At 38.7% G+C, this 18,279-nt stretch overlaps 2 protein-coding genes across 10 annotated transcripts; one reads left to right on the plus strand and one right to left on the minus strand.

The window, feature by feature from the left end:
* Positions 1-1,268: 1,268 nt before the first annotated feature.
* Positions 1,269-2,474, minus strand: LOC135652843 (short-chain dehydrogenase reductase 3b-like). The gene is made up of 2 exons (XM_065174138.1): positions 2,347-2,474; positions 1,269-2,271 (listed from the first exon to the last, which is right to left on the minus strand). The coding sequence occupies exons 1-2, from the start codon at positions 2,358-2,360 to the stop codon at positions 1,494-1,496; spliced, it is 792 nt and encodes a 263-aa protein (XP_065030210.1). The 5' UTR covers positions 2,361-2,474; the 3' UTR covers positions 1,269-1,493.
* Positions 2,475-4,539: 2,065 nt separating this feature from the next.
* On the plus strand, positions 4,540-17,524 carry LOC135583500 (protein GFS12-like). Of its 9 annotated transcripts, none has more exons than XR_010502220.1 (20): positions 4,540-4,860; positions 6,257-6,291; positions 6,424-6,495; positions 6,565-6,647; positions 6,747-8,739; positions 9,055-9,382; positions 9,498-9,713; positions 9,804-9,876; positions 9,972-10,177; positions 10,267-10,329; positions 10,496-10,704; positions 10,839-10,907; positions 10,993-11,104; positions 11,246-11,782; positions 13,210-13,505; positions 14,140-14,383; positions 14,505-14,578; positions 16,222-16,357; positions 16,739-16,953; positions 17,150-17,524. XR_010502220.1 is itself a non-coding variant. In XM_065174130.1 (19 exons), the coding sequence occupies exons 1-19, from the start codon at positions 4,732-4,734 to the stop codon at positions 16,889-16,891; spliced, it is 5,028 nt and encodes a 1,675-aa protein (XP_065030202.1). In that variant the 5' UTR covers positions 4,540-4,731; the 3' UTR covers positions 16,892-17,524. The 9 variants fall into 9 exon arrangements, 6 of the variants coding, with proteins under 6 accessions (XP_065030202.1, XP_065030204.1, XP_065030205.1 ...); XR_010502219.1 differs by having other exon boundaries at positions 17,167-17,524; XM_065174130.1 differs by having other exon boundaries at positions 16,739-17,524.
* Positions 17,525-18,279: the final 755 nt, after the last annotated feature.

Raw genomic sequence — 18,279 nt, forward strand, 5'->3', positions numbered from 1 at the left:
GATCAACCACTCCGCTGCGGACAACATTCATCGATCGGGCATATCGTTTTTGAGCCGTGCTGCCCAAGAGTAGCATGTGGAAAGTCATGCACTTTGACAAGTCTTCAAGCTTCTTCTTCCTCCTCCTCCTCCTCCTCCACTGAACAACCAATAACGTTGTACTTTCTTGATGATTCTGAAACGTAGGAAGATGTTCCTCATGATGTATCTATCATATGATAACCAAACCATGGACCACCTCGAGGGAAAAAGCACCGAAACCCAGGATTCTAGCTGTTTCTGTGCTCGTCATTAGCGCCCTTAACCTAACTTTATGCGAAGCCACTTGTCATCACATGCCTCCTCCTCCTCGTCATCGCCATTAAAGTAATGCTTCTGCTGTACTTGTTGATGCTCATGCATGCCGGGGTTCCGTAAACCGACAACAGAAAGCACAACAGCACGAACAACAAACGAGAAGATGCATGGGAAATGGAGGCAATTGGAAGACGGGAGTTCTCTAGGACCGCATGACCACCTAATGGAGGGTGGAAACCAAGTTAGAGCAGGACGGATGTATGGTAGAGCTGCTGAGTACTTTGTTCTGCTGACCGGTTTCATCATCTTTTGTGTCACACAAGTAATTGGATGAGCTGTTCTGATGAATCTAAATCTCCTCCGAGCAGGAAAAAATTAGGCTCTCAAACTGATGATTCCTGTGACCCTAACGTATATTACGATGCAAAAAATTTGACTCTAAGAGGATCAATGTACGCGGTATACTGCCATGCTTAAGTTGATTTCCGTGACTCATAGTAAAGAAACATGCAGAACCAGTTTTCTTTTGATTATTACCATAATATCTACCAGCAAAACGATGCTTTAATCGATGGTGATGGTCATGAAAATAATGGCCCATAACAAAGCCCACCGGACCGGATGACCATATATATATATATATATATATATATATATAGAGAGAGAGAGAGAGAGAGAGAGAGAGAGAGAGAGAGAGAGAGTAAAATACGAAACATATTGTAGAAAAGTCTTTTTTTTGCTGTACCATACGAAATCTAAAAGACTTATCTACATGTCATCGTAGTTAATCTCGGTTAACTATTAATTTCTATTAGTTCTTTTTTAAAGACTAATCGTAACCTCGTAATTCTCATATTTAAGGCAAACTTATTAAGTCCGATGGCTCTGACTCTAATAGCATCTTGAATTTTGATGGCCTATCAATTTATGTAATATGTTAAATCATTGAATCACTGCATATGACGTTACATGTTGATTTATATTCGCGTTCTGGACTTCGAGCGACGATAAACAAGAAGCTGCGAAGATGTCGAATTGGAATAAGATTACAAATCCAAAGGTTTTGCACGTATTCATTTGGTGATATAAGAGATGATTCCTTCCCACAAGATGAAGGAACGAGGACGAGAGGTGTAAGGATCCAATCCATCGTCTTCGTCACCTCCTTGGATCCTCTCAGGCCAATTTACCACGCATTATCTCATCATCCGAAAGCAGGCATTGACGACGGTGGTCCCTCCGTCGATGACCAAGTTATGGCCACTGATGAACGCGGACTCCTCGGAGGCCAGGAAGAGCGCCGCCTCCGCCACATGATGGGCCTTGAGCACCACGCCCTTGAGGTTGGCGGCGGCGCAGGAAGATTCCTCCACCTGCTCCGGGCTCCTGCCGTGGTACCCGCAGGCCAGCGGCGTCGCCACCCCGAAGGGCGAGACGCAGTTCACCCGGATCCCGTGCAGGCCCAGCTCCCCGGCGGCGGCGCTCACCAACCCCACCAGCGCGTGCTTGGAGGCGGTGTAGGCCACCGGACCGAGCCCGCCCTGGCAGGCGGTGACGCTGCCGGTGCATATGATGGACCCGCGGGTGCCCTTGGCCACCATCGCCCGGGCCGAGTGCTTCACGGCCGCGGCTGCGCCGCGCAGGTTCACCGCCATGACGTGGTCCATCTCACCCAGGTCCACGTTCAGGACGGACGCCAACGGGCCGAGGACGCCGGCGTTGCTGAGCATAACGTCCAACCGGCCGTGGGTGCGCACCACGTAGTCCACCGTCGCCTCCACCTCCTCCTCCCTGGTCACGTCGCAGCGCCGGTAGCTGCATCGGCCGAGCCCGATGGAGGCGGCCACTCGAGTGCCCAGCTCATCTTGGATGTCCGCAACGACGACAGTGGCGCCGTTGGACGCGAAGAGCCTCGCGGCGGCCTCGCCGATGCCACTCGCGGCCCCGGTGATGATCGCCACCTTGCCTTCCAACCTAAGTCAACCACACAAACCTTGGAGTCAAACATGCGATCTGTACACCACAAGAACATGCAATCAAGAAGCTCACCGTAAAGTAGACATTTGCTGAAGGAAGAAGAAGGAAACCAAGAGGAGGAGATGTAAGGAATGTGAGCTTCGGGCTTCCTTTCTGCTGTGTAGATGTGGGGAATGGAGATGAAGCAGATGCACATGGCGTGTTTTGGGAGTGTCTTACAGAACTAAGGCAAAAATTACATGGACGAATGTGATGGGAATTAATGAGGATATTTTGGTGTTTCCTTAAAAGTCAACTCTTCACTGATCTGAAGCATAGCATTTTATTTATGACCCACATGCAGCATCACCATATCATTAATTAAAACCATATCTTAGATGATAAGAAAAAGAAAAAAAAAAGATCATAGTAAGTGGAAAATAAAAGAAATCCTGTCACGTGGAGAGAAGAGAAAGATTCGATAATTGCATAGTCAAATTCAAATATAATTATCATATTTTTTGGGTATTGATTTTTAAGAATTTTCTTTTTTCTTCTTCTTCTTCTTCTTAGTTTTGTCCCTAATTTTTTTGAAACTCATGTGAGATCATATTTGTTTTTTCATGGTATTTGACATCATTAAGTTAGTTTAGAAAGAATTTTGCAAACATATTATTTTATAGTGAAAGAAAAAAAAAAAAATATATATATATATATATATATATATATATATATATATATATATAATTTTGTCAAGTATCTGATTGACTTGTGCACATGATCGTTTCTACATATTCAAGACATATATTTCCCAACAAAGAGTTATATACTCAACACCACATATATCGGAGTAGCTTTCATTATATACATATTATGAAGTGAATCCATAAACGTATATGTGGCTTCCTCTTTGGAGGTTTGAAATAATAAATAAAAATACTCATTTTAAAGGCTTAAAAAGAAAAAGTTATCATTTATACATTTGTTGGTCAATTCCAAGGTTTCTCGAAATTGTATCATTGCTCTTTTCATAATTTTTTTTTTTTACAATATTTTATATATAATTCATTGTTACATATATAGTAATTTTTATTTTTATTTCATTTATTGTTATTTATTTTGGACAAAGTTTAAGTTTTGGATTTGTTAAATTGATTTAATTGACTGAGTTGGTTAGATAAAATATATTGGTTCAATATAATGAATTTGAAAAGGGAGAGAGTGTGTGGAGAACCAAAACAAAAAAAGAAGCAGCAATTAAGGGTACTTTTATCATTAAATAATTGTGTCAGAGAAAATACCAAAATATTGGTATTTTACGAGAAAATATAATAACATAGGCTTTTTATTCGGGAATTTATCTAATATTGTAATATTTTTTTAAAAAATATTTAGACCTGAATTTAAGAGAAAGTGGAAAAAAAAATAGAATTTTTCTCATGATTTATTTTGAAATATGCTTCATAAATTTTCATCTAAAATAATTCAAATTCATATATTAATAATTTTATAATACCTCCAAATGAAGTTTAATTAATAGAATTCGAGTTATAATTTTTTATTAGTTATAATGTGTTTTGATTAACTGACAAAAATATTGTAAGCGTATTAAAAATATTCTAATTAAGAATATTTTTATATCATTCTTTATAGTAATAAAAATGACTATTACATGAATTTTAAAAAAATTATAAGCTTTAAGGTTACCTAAAAGAAATTAAGAACTTATCATCTTTCATTTTGAAATACGTCAAAACATTCTTAATTTTCATTCAAAAATTACATAATAACTATCAACATAAAATATTTTTTTTGAAATGTTAATATATATGTTTAAGTTAATAATTAATGTTTGTAAGAAATTAAATTGATTAGGATTAAATTATAATATTTTTGAAATGAGAATAATCGCGTTTCTAATTCTATTCGAGAAACATTATAATAATTAATTTAACTGAACCAAAATTATCGGAACCCGTCAAAACTAATAACATCGAACCGGTTTGAATAACTCGGTCTAATCGGGTCTCGACTATTATAAATGAGGATAAAAGGATTCTTTGTAGGTAATTTGGAAATGAGGGGATCCAAAATAAATTTGAGACTTTTCTCAAAAATTGCTCTATCTAATTTTACCTCAAATTCTATCATCTGATGGTTCCTCGTTTCGGATTCATATGCTTATGGATCCGGATATGAATCCCATAAATCGCATCCGCATCCGCATCCGAATCCGAACTAGAAATGGGTTGCGATCAGAAACTTTTGTACACCAATAATCACTCTGTCTGATGGACTCGAAGCCGTTCGACTCGATCTCATCTCAACGAAATCATCCGTCCGATGGCGGAGTGAGCCCCTCGACGCCGTGGGCCGCGGTGTATATCAACGGAGTCGATCGAGGGTTGCGACCGCACGATCGGGATCAGATCGGAGCGTGGGCCGGCGATCGCCGCTTGAATTTCTCCTCCGGCGACGATGGAGCAGTTGTATCCTTGCTTCGAGTGCTTGGAGCGGCAGGTCCATTCTGATCTCTCGACCGATCTCTTCTTCCGCTATGGGGTCTCCGACACCGCACTCCCCTTCGGTTCTTCCGCCGTCCTTCAGGTCTGATTCCTTCTTTCTCCCTAAATTCATTCTTCCTTTTCTAGTTAATTCTTTAGAAAGTGGCACTTGAAAGTCCAATTGGTTTTTGATTCTAACGTTGCTTTAAGGGTAATAGCTTGGGATTGAGCCGGAGAAGAAAACGGTAGTACTCGGGTGTGAAATTGGAAGGAGAGTAGTTGAGTTGAATGAAATGATGATAGTAGTTCCCCAGTGAAAGAATGATGAAGTCAACTTAACTAGCCATTACCACGTTATGTAGATCTGGCATCATATCACGAGATGGTTGGGTAATTTGATTGTGGTTTGTTCTGAGAGTAACATTGTTCTTGGCTAGATCGAAACTAGGTCGGTACTTACTGGTTTCGACCAGCATTTTAGATCATGTTTCCATGTTCATGAAATCAACAAGAGACATGTACACCTTTATACCACACTTATGCCACTCGACGTTCACAGGCTGATCCTTACAAGTGACGAGGCTATTACCATGGATCGTTTCTGTAAATATCATCCTTAAAAGCTGTTGCTTGAAGAAAAGCTCCTGGATATGAATCCTTACTCTTATATTATCATTCAGCTAGTTCAGAGATTTCTTAGTCTACTATGGTTTCTAGAACAAGCACCGACTCTTAGTTGGTGAAATGCTTTTCTTTGGTTGCAGGAGCTTTAAAACGTAAATACAAATCTACTGTTCTTTTAAATTTTATATTTGCTAAATTTTCATTTGTTGTACATGCACTATTAGATTTGGATGGTTGAAGCTGGGTCAGTAAATCTTACGCAGAGCCTACTTAACCTTTAGATGTCCTATGAGGCGTCAGCTATTCCATACTGATGGAAGAGGCTTTGAAGATCTTCTTCCCATCTACAACAACATCAGAGTTTTATTTTTATTTTTCAAAACAACTACATCATCATCATTAAGGTATTTGATCTGAGTAAAGTCTTAAAAGAATGCCAAGCATGCGATTCAGTCTATTCAATCTGGACCATGTTTCGTTGAAAATTACCTCCATAATGAATTGAAATTATTGTTCGAGTAGTAACTTGTTTAATTTTATACTATATATTTCAGTTTAGAGATTATACCATGGATAATTTAGTTAGTTTGATGTTTAGGACTCCAAACACTGATGATAGACTTAAGATACAAATAATCTCTTTATTCATTGAAGCCACTTTTTTTTTGTCTTTTGGGCTATTAATTAAAAGAATAACTAATGCTAAGCCAGTTCTATATTTGAGTGGATTGCCCTATATTTTGTAAAATTACGTTCATAAAAACACCATTTCAGTGTAGAACTTTTTTGAATCTGTTATGAGTACCACTTGACCAATCAGTTGGTTTTATGTCACTACTTTTGCTGGTATATGATCCCTCTTCTTCTTACTGTAGGTCTACTTGACGGGGGAAGTAGACAATTTATTAAGGTAAAACTAAGTTTTAGAATTTATTGTTCAAGTAAACATAATATGAAATGTTTTTTCAAAGAAAAAATTATCTGCCTGCTTTTTCATTACACCTTACTTTAGTAAACTGTGATTGATGGAGCAAAATTGCAGTGAGGAGGTCTCTGTTCAACTTGTTCTGATGGGATTATTTAATGAAAAGATTACGTCCTTGGGGCAGAATATGTAAGTCATCACATTATATTTCATATACTGAAAAGAGCTTGTATATATCCGTTAACTCTTGACTTGAAGGGGTCCTTGCAGTTCTAGCGACTCTTCAGGAAGTCTTGGGGATAGTGCAGGTGGTAAAGATAAACAGTCTCCATCAGAGGAAGGTCAGTGCCAAAGAGATGTTGGCAATAATATTGGCAGAAATGACTTACAATCTTCATAGCAAGATGTCTCCTTACTTTCTTTTATCTGTGTTGGTGAAGGTCTGGTAGCTGTGGGTCATGAAATTTCTGTTAGCACTCATGATCAGCAATATCTTTTAAGGGTCATTGCTGCAATAACTCCAGATGCCTATGTTGGTAGAGCTTCTTATGCCACAATCAGAAACCTCAGTTTAAAGTATTTGTCCGGAGCACTTGGGAACAACTCCAGTTCATTAGTAAATTTTTTTAGAGAAGGAAGAACTACTGACTATGATGTTGCAAACTTTCTAAAGTTAGTTGCTTACCCTGCTTCTGCAAGCAATCTTATAGGTAGTATTAGACACCCTAATATTTTCCCCGTTTTAGGTATTCTAGAAGCACCTGTATATTCATACTTATTGCATCCTAAAGCTCCATATACTCTGGAAAATGTTTTGAAATATAGCCCCACAGTTTTGAAGTCCGATTGGCACATAAGATTTTTGACCTACCAGATTCTTTCTGCTTTAGCATACATCCATGGGTTAGGATTTGCCCATGGTAACATAAGCCCTTCGAGCATACATTTGAATGAATCACTTTGGGCATGTCTGAACATTAGTGAGATGGCGTGCTTGAAAGAAGCTTCTCATTCTGCTTCCAGAAAAGCATGTTGTTTCGCAGAGGAGTGCCCTTGTCAAGAAATTTATGCTGACTTTGGATTGTCAACATCTATGACTTGGAGTACCAGTTTCAGGCGCTGGTGGGCAGGTGATCTGAGCAACTATGAGTACCTTCTTTTGTTAAACAAGCTAGCTGGTAGAAGGTGGGGTGACCACTCATTCCATATGGTAATGCCCTGGGTCATAGACTTCAGTGTGAAACCTGATGAAAATTCTGATGTTGGGTGGAGGGACCTTACAAAAAGCAAATGGCGGTTGGCCAAGGGTGATGAACAATTGGATTTCACATATTCTTCGTCGGAAATTCCTCATCATGTTTCAGATGAATGCCTCTCTGAGCTAGCGGTCTGCAGTTATAAAGCAAGAAGGTTACCTTTGTCAGTACTTCGGTCTGCTGTGAGATCTGTTTACGAGCCTAATGAGTATCCATCAAGCATGCAGAGACTTTACCAGTGGACTCCAGATGAGTGCATTCCTGAGTTCTATTGTGATCCTCGAATTTTTACATCTCTTCACTCTGAGATGAGTGACCTGGCATTGCCATCTTGGACAACATCGCCAGAGGATTTTATTTTGATACATCGTGATGCGTTAGAAAGTGATCGTGTATCACGACAAATTCATCATTGGATTGACATCACCTTTGGTTACAAACTCTCAGGCGAAGCATCTGTTGAAGCCAAGAATGTGATGTTGCCTACTTCTAATCCATCAACACCAAAGTCGACGGGGCGCTTGCAACTTTTTACTAAACCACACCCTATGCGGCATGGTGTCACGCCACATTCTCAGTATCATGGCCTAAAAGAATCATGTTTCAAGTGCCAACTGCAACATGAAGGGAAAGAAATATCTAGCATCACTAATGGATCCTCACATTTGGATCCTGAGGAACTTCTTTCAGGAACTAGGTATTTGGACAATCTAGAGACAGCTACTCTATTTTGTGAACAAACACGCTACCTTGATTCTGTTTATAATTACCAGGAGGGGTTTCTTGACTATACTTGCTCTTTAAAGTCTCAGCTAAGTGATCTTTCTATCATAGGCACTCTAGAAAAAACTAGCGATACAACTTCAGTTCCATCCGATTTTGATTTGGGTTGCCTTCTCGAGTGCTTTGAGGCTGATGATAATCTCTCCATGGGCTTTCAAGAGTCTCTCAACTGGAGACAGAAGCCATCATATTTGGGGGTATGTTCTGATAAGTATGCCAAGGACATATTCTCTTATGGTTGCATATTGGCTGAACTTTATTTGAAGAGACCACTTTTTGATACTGTCTCATTTGCTGCATACAAAGAAAGTGGTGTCATGCCAGGAGCAATTCAGGAACTGCCTCCTCATGTTGCACTTCTTGTTAAAGCATCTATCCACAGGGATTGGAGAAGGTATTTTTGATGCCATTCATGAGGATCCTGCCCTGAAACACTAACTCTATATTAGGCTTTCTCAAATAACATGATTCTTACATCTTTGTGCAAGATATTCTTCCATGGACATGTGATTGTATTTTTGGAAAGCAGTGAAATTATTTAGTTTATGTGACAGAATAGGCAGCTTGAGTTACTTTAAAACATTGTCTTTGTGTCAGTGTTGCTCTATTTTGTCTTTATGGCTTTACTTTTTTATCCTGTTTTTGATCTTTAGTTATATGCATTAGGAGAACTTAATGCACATGCACTGAACCTTTTCTTTTTCATCAGGAGGCCATCAGCAAAATGCTTTCTCGAGTCACCATACTTTTCTCCATCAGTCAGGTCTGCATTCTTGTTTCTTGCACCACTTCAGCTTTTGGTTAACAGTGGTTACTGCTTTCAGTATGCTGCTAAGCTTGCAAGTGGAGGAGCCCTCAAATCAATGGGGGCGTCTGCTGCAGAAATGTGTGCCTCTTTCTGCTTACCCCTTATGACATCATCTCTTTCGGATATTGAAACTGAATCAGCTTTGTGTCTACTAAAGGAATTTATAAATTGCTTGAGTTCTCCTGCTATAAAAGCATTGATTTTGCCCATCATTCAGAAGATTTTACAGGCAGGTCACTACCAATGTGAATATATATATTTTTAAGCTAATTGCATTACCTGCATGGAACATTATTCATAAAGACAAAATTGTTCCTGTCTAAACATTTGTATGATCATTACAGGCATCACAATATTCTCATCTGAAGGTTTCTCTCCTTCAGGACTCCTTTGTGAGGGTTTTATGGAAGCAATTGGGTAAACAAGCATATCTGGAGAAGATGCATTCTTTTGTTATTGCAAATTTAGTCAATCCACCTAACAAAGTAACTGCATGTGCTGCATCTGTGGCACTGATTGGTTCAAGCGATGAGCTTGGTTATCCTATCACAATTCATCAGGTCTTTTTCTGCATGGGTACCCTATAAGTAGACTTCGTGTGTGTAATAACAGACATTTAAATTACATTTAACTTATGCTTCATCTTCCAGACTATCTTACCACTAATCCATTCCTTTGGAAAAGGACTCTGTTCTGATGGAATTGATGCTTTGGTTAGAATTGGTACTTCAGTTAATTGGGCTCTCCATTGTCTTCGATTTCATTTTCATTGATGATGAGTTGGACTTCTAATCTAGCATGATCAATTTGGTTGCCAGGTAGCCTTCTGGGAGAAGCTTTTATCAGCGGACAGCTCTTGCCTTTACTTAGAAATATTATTCTCTCATGTATCAATGTTTCACAGATCAATAAGCCTGAACCCATGCGTAGCTGGAATGTGTTAACTCTGATTGATAGTTTTTCTACTTTAGATGGTCTCATTACGGTCATGCCAAAAGAGGCCATTCTAAAAGAGCTGATTCAGGTGAGGTGGTTTTCTTGATTTTATTTATTACTTGTTTTTATTTAACTTTGTGAAACCTATAAAAATTTGTTGATTGTTCTAATTTGCAGGACAAAGTTTGCCTCCATGTTAGGGTTCTTATGCAGACTCAGTTGGATCTATCTGTCGTTCAGGTAGTTCTCTCTTCTGATCTCTTTTTTCAGTTTTATGCAATTAAACTAAATTTTTGTCACCAGATGTGTTTTACCACATACTAATTTATTGCTCAGTATATGGAATCAAGCATAAAGGCATATCTATATTCTTTTTTATCAATGCTATCTTATAATTGCTTGCCAGGTTGCTGCAGCCGCACTAATTTCACTCTGTAAAAGGCTTGGGCCAGATTTCACCAGCTTGTATGTATTGCCACAACTGAAAAATTTGTTTGATGAGCTGGCCTTTTCCCAATCAGCAACCCCCAGACCTGATGCATCTGGAAGGAATGTCAGGATCTCTAAGCAAAAAGTGGAAGAGGACATCCGGATTGAGAGTAGAATGGACCTTGTGTATGTTTAGTTCATATTCTTTTCAACTTCTGCTGCAAGAAATCGCTATTTTCTTTTAGTTTCTAAGTGTCCCATAACCTTGCTGATGTCCTGGTAATATCCTGGTAGGTAAATTATGCATGATTCTTTTGCAGTTTGCTGCTGTATCCTTTCTTGGCATCTCTTATTGGCATAGAGAAGCTTTGTCAATGCTGTTCTACATGGTTTCTTTTGGAATCTTTTTGTTTCTAAGTGTCCCATAACCTTGCCAATGTCCTGGTAGCTGAATTATGCACGACTCTTTTGCAGTTTGCTGCTGTATCCTTTCTTGGCATCTCTTATTAGCATAGAGAAACTTCGTCAATGCTGTTCTACATGGTTTCTTTTGGAGCAAATTCTTCAAAGATACTACAACTGGAAGGTATCCCTTGAACTGCTGCAAGAACTCTTATTTTGATGGGGACAAAGAACAGTGCTTCTATAATGTAGGGAAGCACAGGGGTCCTTTGCAGTTTGTAGTTCACATGTAAATAGGTGTCCTAATATTTCCTGTACTTTTCAGTGGGATATTGTGGGCGAAACTCATAGAAGTAGTGGTGAAAGTTTTAGTGCTCAAAGGCTTAGTATTGGCAGAATTTCTTCCTCCGTCTACAATCCAGCAAAATTACTGCTAAATGATGTTGGCTGGTCTGTACCACAATCTCAAGGAGCTAAAAGTGGCACAAGTCTGTTAAGTTCCAACAAAGATATGAATGAGTTTCCATATACTGAAAAGTTTAAGCTCTCTGAGCAGCATTATGGTACCACAGATCTCAAGAATTATATGCCATGGTTTTGGTTCCCTAGTCCTGATGCTAGCTCAGATGCGCCTGATTTTCTTGGTCGCAGTGGAAGCTTGAAAGATGAACCACCTTGGAAGATCAAAGCATCGGTTCTTTACTCAGCCCGTGCACACCCTGGAGCAGTGAGATCAATAGCTGTTTGTCATGATGAATGTACATTTTATACTGGAGGTGTTGGTCCTGGATTCAAGGGTAGTGTTCAGAAGTGGGAATTAGCAAGAATGAATTGCATATCGGGCTATTATGGCCATGATGAGGTTAGTTTCTGCCAAGGATTCTTTCTGATCCTGATATTTCAATATTTTGAAGCAACAACTTTTTTAATAGTATTTTCATTCTTTTGGTTAATTATAGGTGATTCCTCTTAGTTACATCATGGGGATATCTTCTGTGTTTAAGATTTATGTGCAAGAAAAAAACCTCTTGTTCAGTTTTATGGATCAATGAATTTTTTGATACTTTTTTTAGATCCTCTGTACTCAGTGGTTGCTGCTCATTAAATGATCTGAAATAGTTTTAATTTGTGATGGACTTTATAGAAAGTTGTTGGATATGCAGAAGTTGCTTATCACAAACTCTACAGTCTTTATCCCTTTCTTTTTCTTGAGGAGAGACAGGAAGCCTGTTGTTCTCGTTTCATAAAGAGTACAAGGATGGCAAGAGAAAAAGCAGGCTACAGAGAAGTAACAGAAAGAGACAGAATGATGAATATCAAGGAAGAAGCTACAGAAGAAGAATAGGTTCTAGGAAATAGAAATCGTTTGAAGTCATGTAACTGCCTGTGTCTGAATTAAGTTTTTGACTCCTTTGGAAAATTCTCTTGATTCTATCTTTCCATAGTTTCCAACATATGATGGCAAAAAACCATGCTGGCCAAACCCCACTTCATTCTTTTACGACTATATATGTTCCAATTCTTTGTTTTTCTCATCCAGTCATTCATTCATACATTCCAAACTTTAGTAATAACTGTGGGCAACTCAGAAAAATTATTCTGAATTAGTAGCATAAGTACACATCAGAAGAATGTGATGTGTTTTTATAATATGCCTACAAAAGTCGCATGTCACAATATATCCACTGTTCCTTCATAACAAGGACTAGAACTGAATGGATTCTCTTTTTTAATGCTAGTCATGTGAATAACCTGGCTTTATTTACATGTATTTTTGTCTAGTTTGCTAATGTTTTCTACTTCCTATTGATTTCCGTGTTACATAGATGCTCCTATGTACAATTTGGAGGATGATATTCTCATTATACTAAAGATTAGGGTGCTTTACTTGTTTTAATTTTTGTTGCTGATTGCTAATCTGAGGTGCTGCGTGAAAATCTGTAATCCTTGGCTTCAACAATTCATTTCTCACATAGTACATCTTCTAGCAGTTTGCTCCCGCTCCGTGTTCTTGCTTAACTCTCATCATTGTTTCCTTGATGATAAATGATGTTTGAAAACACTTTTAAATTATTCCTACTTATCAATAGTTGATAGTTGCTGGTAAAATTTTTTGAATATCTTGGTATCCTTGTTAACATTTGTCTGACTTGTGGTTTTGGACTGTAGTCACTGTCCTATTTTTTTCTTGGCATGTGAATGGAACCGCATTTTCAAGACCATATACTTTTCTAAGTGAACTTTTTTTCTGCTATGCTTTTCTAATTAAAAAGGCTTTATACCTTGTAGGTTGTAAATGACATATGTACATTGTCTGTAAGTGGAAGGATAGCTTCTTGTGATGGTACCATTCATGTATGGAACGGTGATACTGGAAAATTAATATCAGCATATGCCGAATCATCAATAAGCTTCCCGTTGCCAACTGCCAATAAGGTGGCTATAGAGCAAAGCAACATGCTTATAGCCAATGAACTCACTGGTGGCATACTGTCTAATGCATTCAGTGGTAGTTTGTACACCTGCATGCATTACTTAGACTCAGTAAACAAACTTGTTGCTGGCATGGGAAACGGTTCAGTCAGGTAATCTAGATGCCATCTGCCATGTTTGAATGGTATAATATTACATGAATTTAATTTTTCTTACTTTCTTAATTCTTTGAGAAGAGTCTTACCTCATATCTTTTTCTTTAGTTGATTTTTGTTGCACATTTTTTTCAGTTGGTTCAGAAAGAGTTGTGATGGGAACCAAATTAACTGTAAGAAGCTACTAGCATACAACATATGGACTCGTTCTTATCTTATTTAATGTAACATGAATGTTCAGACAAAAGTTCGCAACTTTTAGATGCAGCCTTTTTTATTAAGTTATGACTAAGGTGGGATGCATAGCTTTTGTCTGTTTATTTTTGTTTATGGTAGCTCTCCAGAAATCTGAGGTAATTAAAAAATATGTTTCTTTGACGACCAATTTTCTTGTATTTTCCAACTGGAACTAGTGTATCTGAAGTTTTTACCTAAAATGCTTCTCTACTTCATATCTCCTCCTTGATTCCAAAGTATCAAATGACATCTAAGGTTTGCTGATCTTGGTTTAGTATGTATGAAAGAACTCCTTACTCGAATGTGGCAGTTTTAGCCTTAATTGTTCATTAAATGGGATAATGTATCACGGTGTGGCTTATATTGATATCAAGCAGCAGGACATTCTGTGCAGGTTTATTGATGTTTTGCAAGACCGCAAACTGCAACTATGGAAGACTGATGCTGCTGAATATTCTTTTTCATCTCTTGTGTCAGCCATTTGCTCTTGTGGTTCTGAAAACATTCAAGCAGATGGAGGCTCAAGTCTCCCCTCCTGGATTGCAACTGGTCTGAGTTCAGGTCATTGTAGGTTGCTTGATGTGAGGTGTGGCAACATAATTGCCCGTTGGAGGGCACATGATGGTTATATTACGAAGGTACTCTGCATAAAATACTTAAACCAGAGGTTTTTCATATTTTATTTCTGATATTGATACCCTTTGATCTATTCAGTTGGCAATTTGGACTTAAAGAGATATTTTGTTTTTTGATATTCAGTTGGCTGCACCAGAAGATTATCTGCTTGTATCCAGCTCATTTGACAGAAGTTTGCGGGTTTGGGACCTAAGAAGGTGCTAAATTTATGCTTTTATTACTCTTTTTAGTCATATAAGTAGTTTCCATGATATATAATTAAAACCAGTGATTTAAAAAGCGTTAGGCGCCAAAAGGCGCTAAGGTCCTAAAACGCCCGAGGCGCCAGGCGCTTGCCCAGGCGCTCGCCCGAGCGAAGCGAGGCGCTAAAATATAAAAATATATAATATAATTATTTAAAATTTTAAATAAAAATATAATATTAAATTAAGAATAATATATTATTAATCTATTAACAGTATTGAAAATTAATAATTTTAAATAAACCTAACAATATTAACAGTATACAGTATACTGTTAACAGTATACAGAAGGAGAAGAAGGAAGAGTGTAAGGGGGTGCTGACTGAGAAAAGAGGAAGCGGCAGCGACAGCGGGAGTGTAAGGAGGCAGCGGCAGCGGGAATGTAAGGAGGCAGCGGGAGCGGGAGTGTAAGGAGGCAGCAGCAACGGGAGTGTAAGGAGGCAGCGGCAGCGGGAGTGTAAGGAGGCAGCGGCAGCGGGAGCGAGAGTGTAAGGAGGCAGCGGCAGTAGGAATGTAAGGAGGCAGCGGCAGCAGGAGCGGCGACAGCGGCAACAGTAGCGGCAGCGGCTAGTAGCGATAGCGGTAACGGCGAGCAGTGGGTAGCGGGAGCAAGAGCGGCGATAGCGGCAGCGGTTGCGAGCAGCGACAGCGGTTGCAAGCAACGGGAGCGGGAGTGGCAGCGACAACGAGCAGGGTTAGGGTTGGGCAGCGACAGCTAATATCAATTTTAGTTGGTTCGATTGAACCAACTAACCACCGGAGACCGAACCAGACCTAAAATCCTGGTTCGATCGCCTGGTTTAACCCAGGCGCTCGCCCGAAGCGCCCTGGGCTCGGGCGAGCGCCCAGACGACGCCTCTTTGAAGCGCGCCGCCTGGAAGTGAAGCGAGGCGCTCGGGCCTCGCCTCGCCTCGCTCGAGCGCCTAGGCGAGCGCCCGAGCGCCTTTTTAAATCACTGATTAAAACTTGCCAAAGAATTGGAGAAGTACACAGATGATGATAAAGATAAATCAGAGTTCAAGTTTTTTTTCCTTAACAAAGATTCGCTTAATATATTGCATTTCCTGTGTACAATTTTTAGATGTTATTAAAGATATAATCATTGTTCAGATGTTATATACTTGTATTGTTTGATAACACTATGTTACATTCATTGGATGGTATATGAGATTAATCCACAATATGGGTGCAACTTTAGAAAACAACAAATGCATGATACTTGACTATCTTCCTTTTAAAAGATGTGCTAATCTTTCCTTGGGAAATACTCCCAAACTTGATTCCTCATGAAGCACAAACCCTATATGGTGTATGAATTACTCCTCCAAATTGAATTTAATTAATTTAGTACTGAGTTTATTTGAGGTTTAAGAAGAAAATAAGACCTTGAGTAGTTTCAACTGTTAGCTGCTAGTTTTATTCTCTGATAAATCCAATGGTTTCCTAATTCTTAAGAGAAAATTCTATTATGCAAATTGCATTGCAAGTGGCAAAAGCACTAAAAAGTTGGTGTCATATTTTGAATTTTGACATTTGGTGTTAAATTGAAGCAATATGATTCTTTAGCTGATACTGTTCTTCATGGGTATCCATGGCAGGAGCCTAGCCTCTCAGTTAAATGTATTTCGAGTCCATTCAGATGCCATCACTAGCTTTGCGATGTGGTCTCAAGATGTGATCTCAATTTCCAGAAATAAAATTGCTCTGACATCTCTTTCTACATCGGCAGATCAAGTATGCTTTACATGTTTATTATCCTTTTCTCAGGAGATTTTTGTAAAAAAATATTTATTATCCTCGTCTCAAGAGATTTTTCATGAATCTAGTTATACTGAGTTAATGGTAGTAGTTGGTCTTTGTATGCTGTACGTGAACCATTAATTTTGCTCTTTACCATTTAGAAGTTACTAATGATGTTTGATGTCGTGCACACGTGATTTATTGCCAACTAGTTTCTGTTTCATTTGAGCTCACTGTGAAGATCCTAATTCCACTAAATTTTTGAACTCTGATGTTCTGAAAGACTCTATTTGTCAACTTTGCCATACCTCCTTGGTATTGTTTCCATACTGTTCCTCGCTTTTTGTCATCCTGGTTGGGTTGTACCTTTTGCAGCAGGGTGGACGGTACCAACTTTCGCCTCAGACATTGTATTCTGCCGATAGAGGAACAAGAAGCCAATCGGTTCTCTCCACGATAAGCATTCTTCCTTTCTCGAGGTTGTTTCTTGTTGGAACAGAAGATGGTTTTCTGAAGGTCTGCTGCTAGATAAAGAGTTAATCAAGTAGCAGGGCAGTGATCTACCAAACCTGTGAGCTTCTCGGTGGCTTGTAAGCATTCTCTGCCAACCTATTGTACAGTTTGTGCATCGGTTGTGTTGCATATTTTTCATGATAGCAAAATAACGATACCTTGTAGATCTAACGTCCTCTTTTTATGTACATTTAATCTATTATTTAGATAGATAGAGTGAACAAATTTGAATTATTTTTCCCTGCAAAATCGGTGGTTACTGAAACCTACGAGGTTCGTTGCACTGTAAGATGGAACATGAGGCTGATAGCTGGGTTCTGGCGTCCAAAGCTCACATCACCAGCGGCTTGGTCTCAAGAATTAAAATCTCCAGATCACATCGGCAACGGCCTGGTCGTAAGTGTTTTTTTTTTCTTTTTCTTTTGGTCTTAGGGTTTAATAATTCAGGCAATGGACATGTATCGATCATTGACAGAACCGTTTTGTGTCTAATTTGTATCGATATACCAACATACGAAAAGGGGGGGGAGGGGATTTGTCTCAGTTTGTCAGAACCGTAATGTGTCTAATTTAGATAGTTGGTATTTGTCTCGGTTTGTCATTGGGGACACACATGTATCGATCGGTAATGGATGGTATTTAGAATCATGCTTGGTCTCTGCCCACATCAATCTCAGCATCACATGATTAATGTAGATAAATGCACCAGGATAAAGGTTCTGTTATGTTATGGATATCTCATTCGAGGAATTTATTCTGATCTCGCAACAAGAAGACGTTTAATAGAAGACATCAATCGCTGGGCCAATGGAACTGTGTTCGGCCACTTCTATCGCTTTGGAATCGCCTATCCTTAGATATTATTCAGAGTTATCATTCAGTCTTTTGTCATCCGGGAGGTGTCACATTGCTAAGATGATTAATATTGTCATCCAATCTTTCGGATTACTAAGACGATTAACATTTTGGATCGTATCTTTATTATAGAAAATCTTATAGTCACGAGTTGGAGGTTTTATTCTTGGGCATTGACTATATGCAAGCTATAACTTTAAGTCAAAAACATTCACAAAATCCAATTAAAATGGGGTTCAATTACCTAAGCCATGAACAAACTGAAAAGTATGGATACTGTATCTAATGCCTTCATTGCAACAGTTTGCAATACTCTCTTATTTTCTTTGATTTATTTGTTTAAGTTTTTGCGGACATTATAGCTCTACAGTAACTCAAACTTTGATGTGGGGTTGATCGAATTGTATTGATTTTCATTAGTACTTATGGATCTCTTTAATGAAGAAAAATATATTATTTGTTGCATACTAATCCTTAGAAAATCTTGTGGCAATTGAATAGTTGAATGTGTATTAGAGCTTTAACAAGTATCATCCCATAAAATTTGA

Source organism: Musa acuminata, chromosome BXJ3-11, assembly GCF_036884655.1.
Source record: "Musa acuminata AAA Group cultivar baxijiao chromosome BXJ3-11, Cavendish_Baxijiao_AAA, whole genome shotgun sequence".
Classification (NCBI taxonomy): Eukaryota; Viridiplantae; Streptophyta; class Magnoliopsida; order Zingiberales; family Musaceae; genus Musa; species Musa acuminata.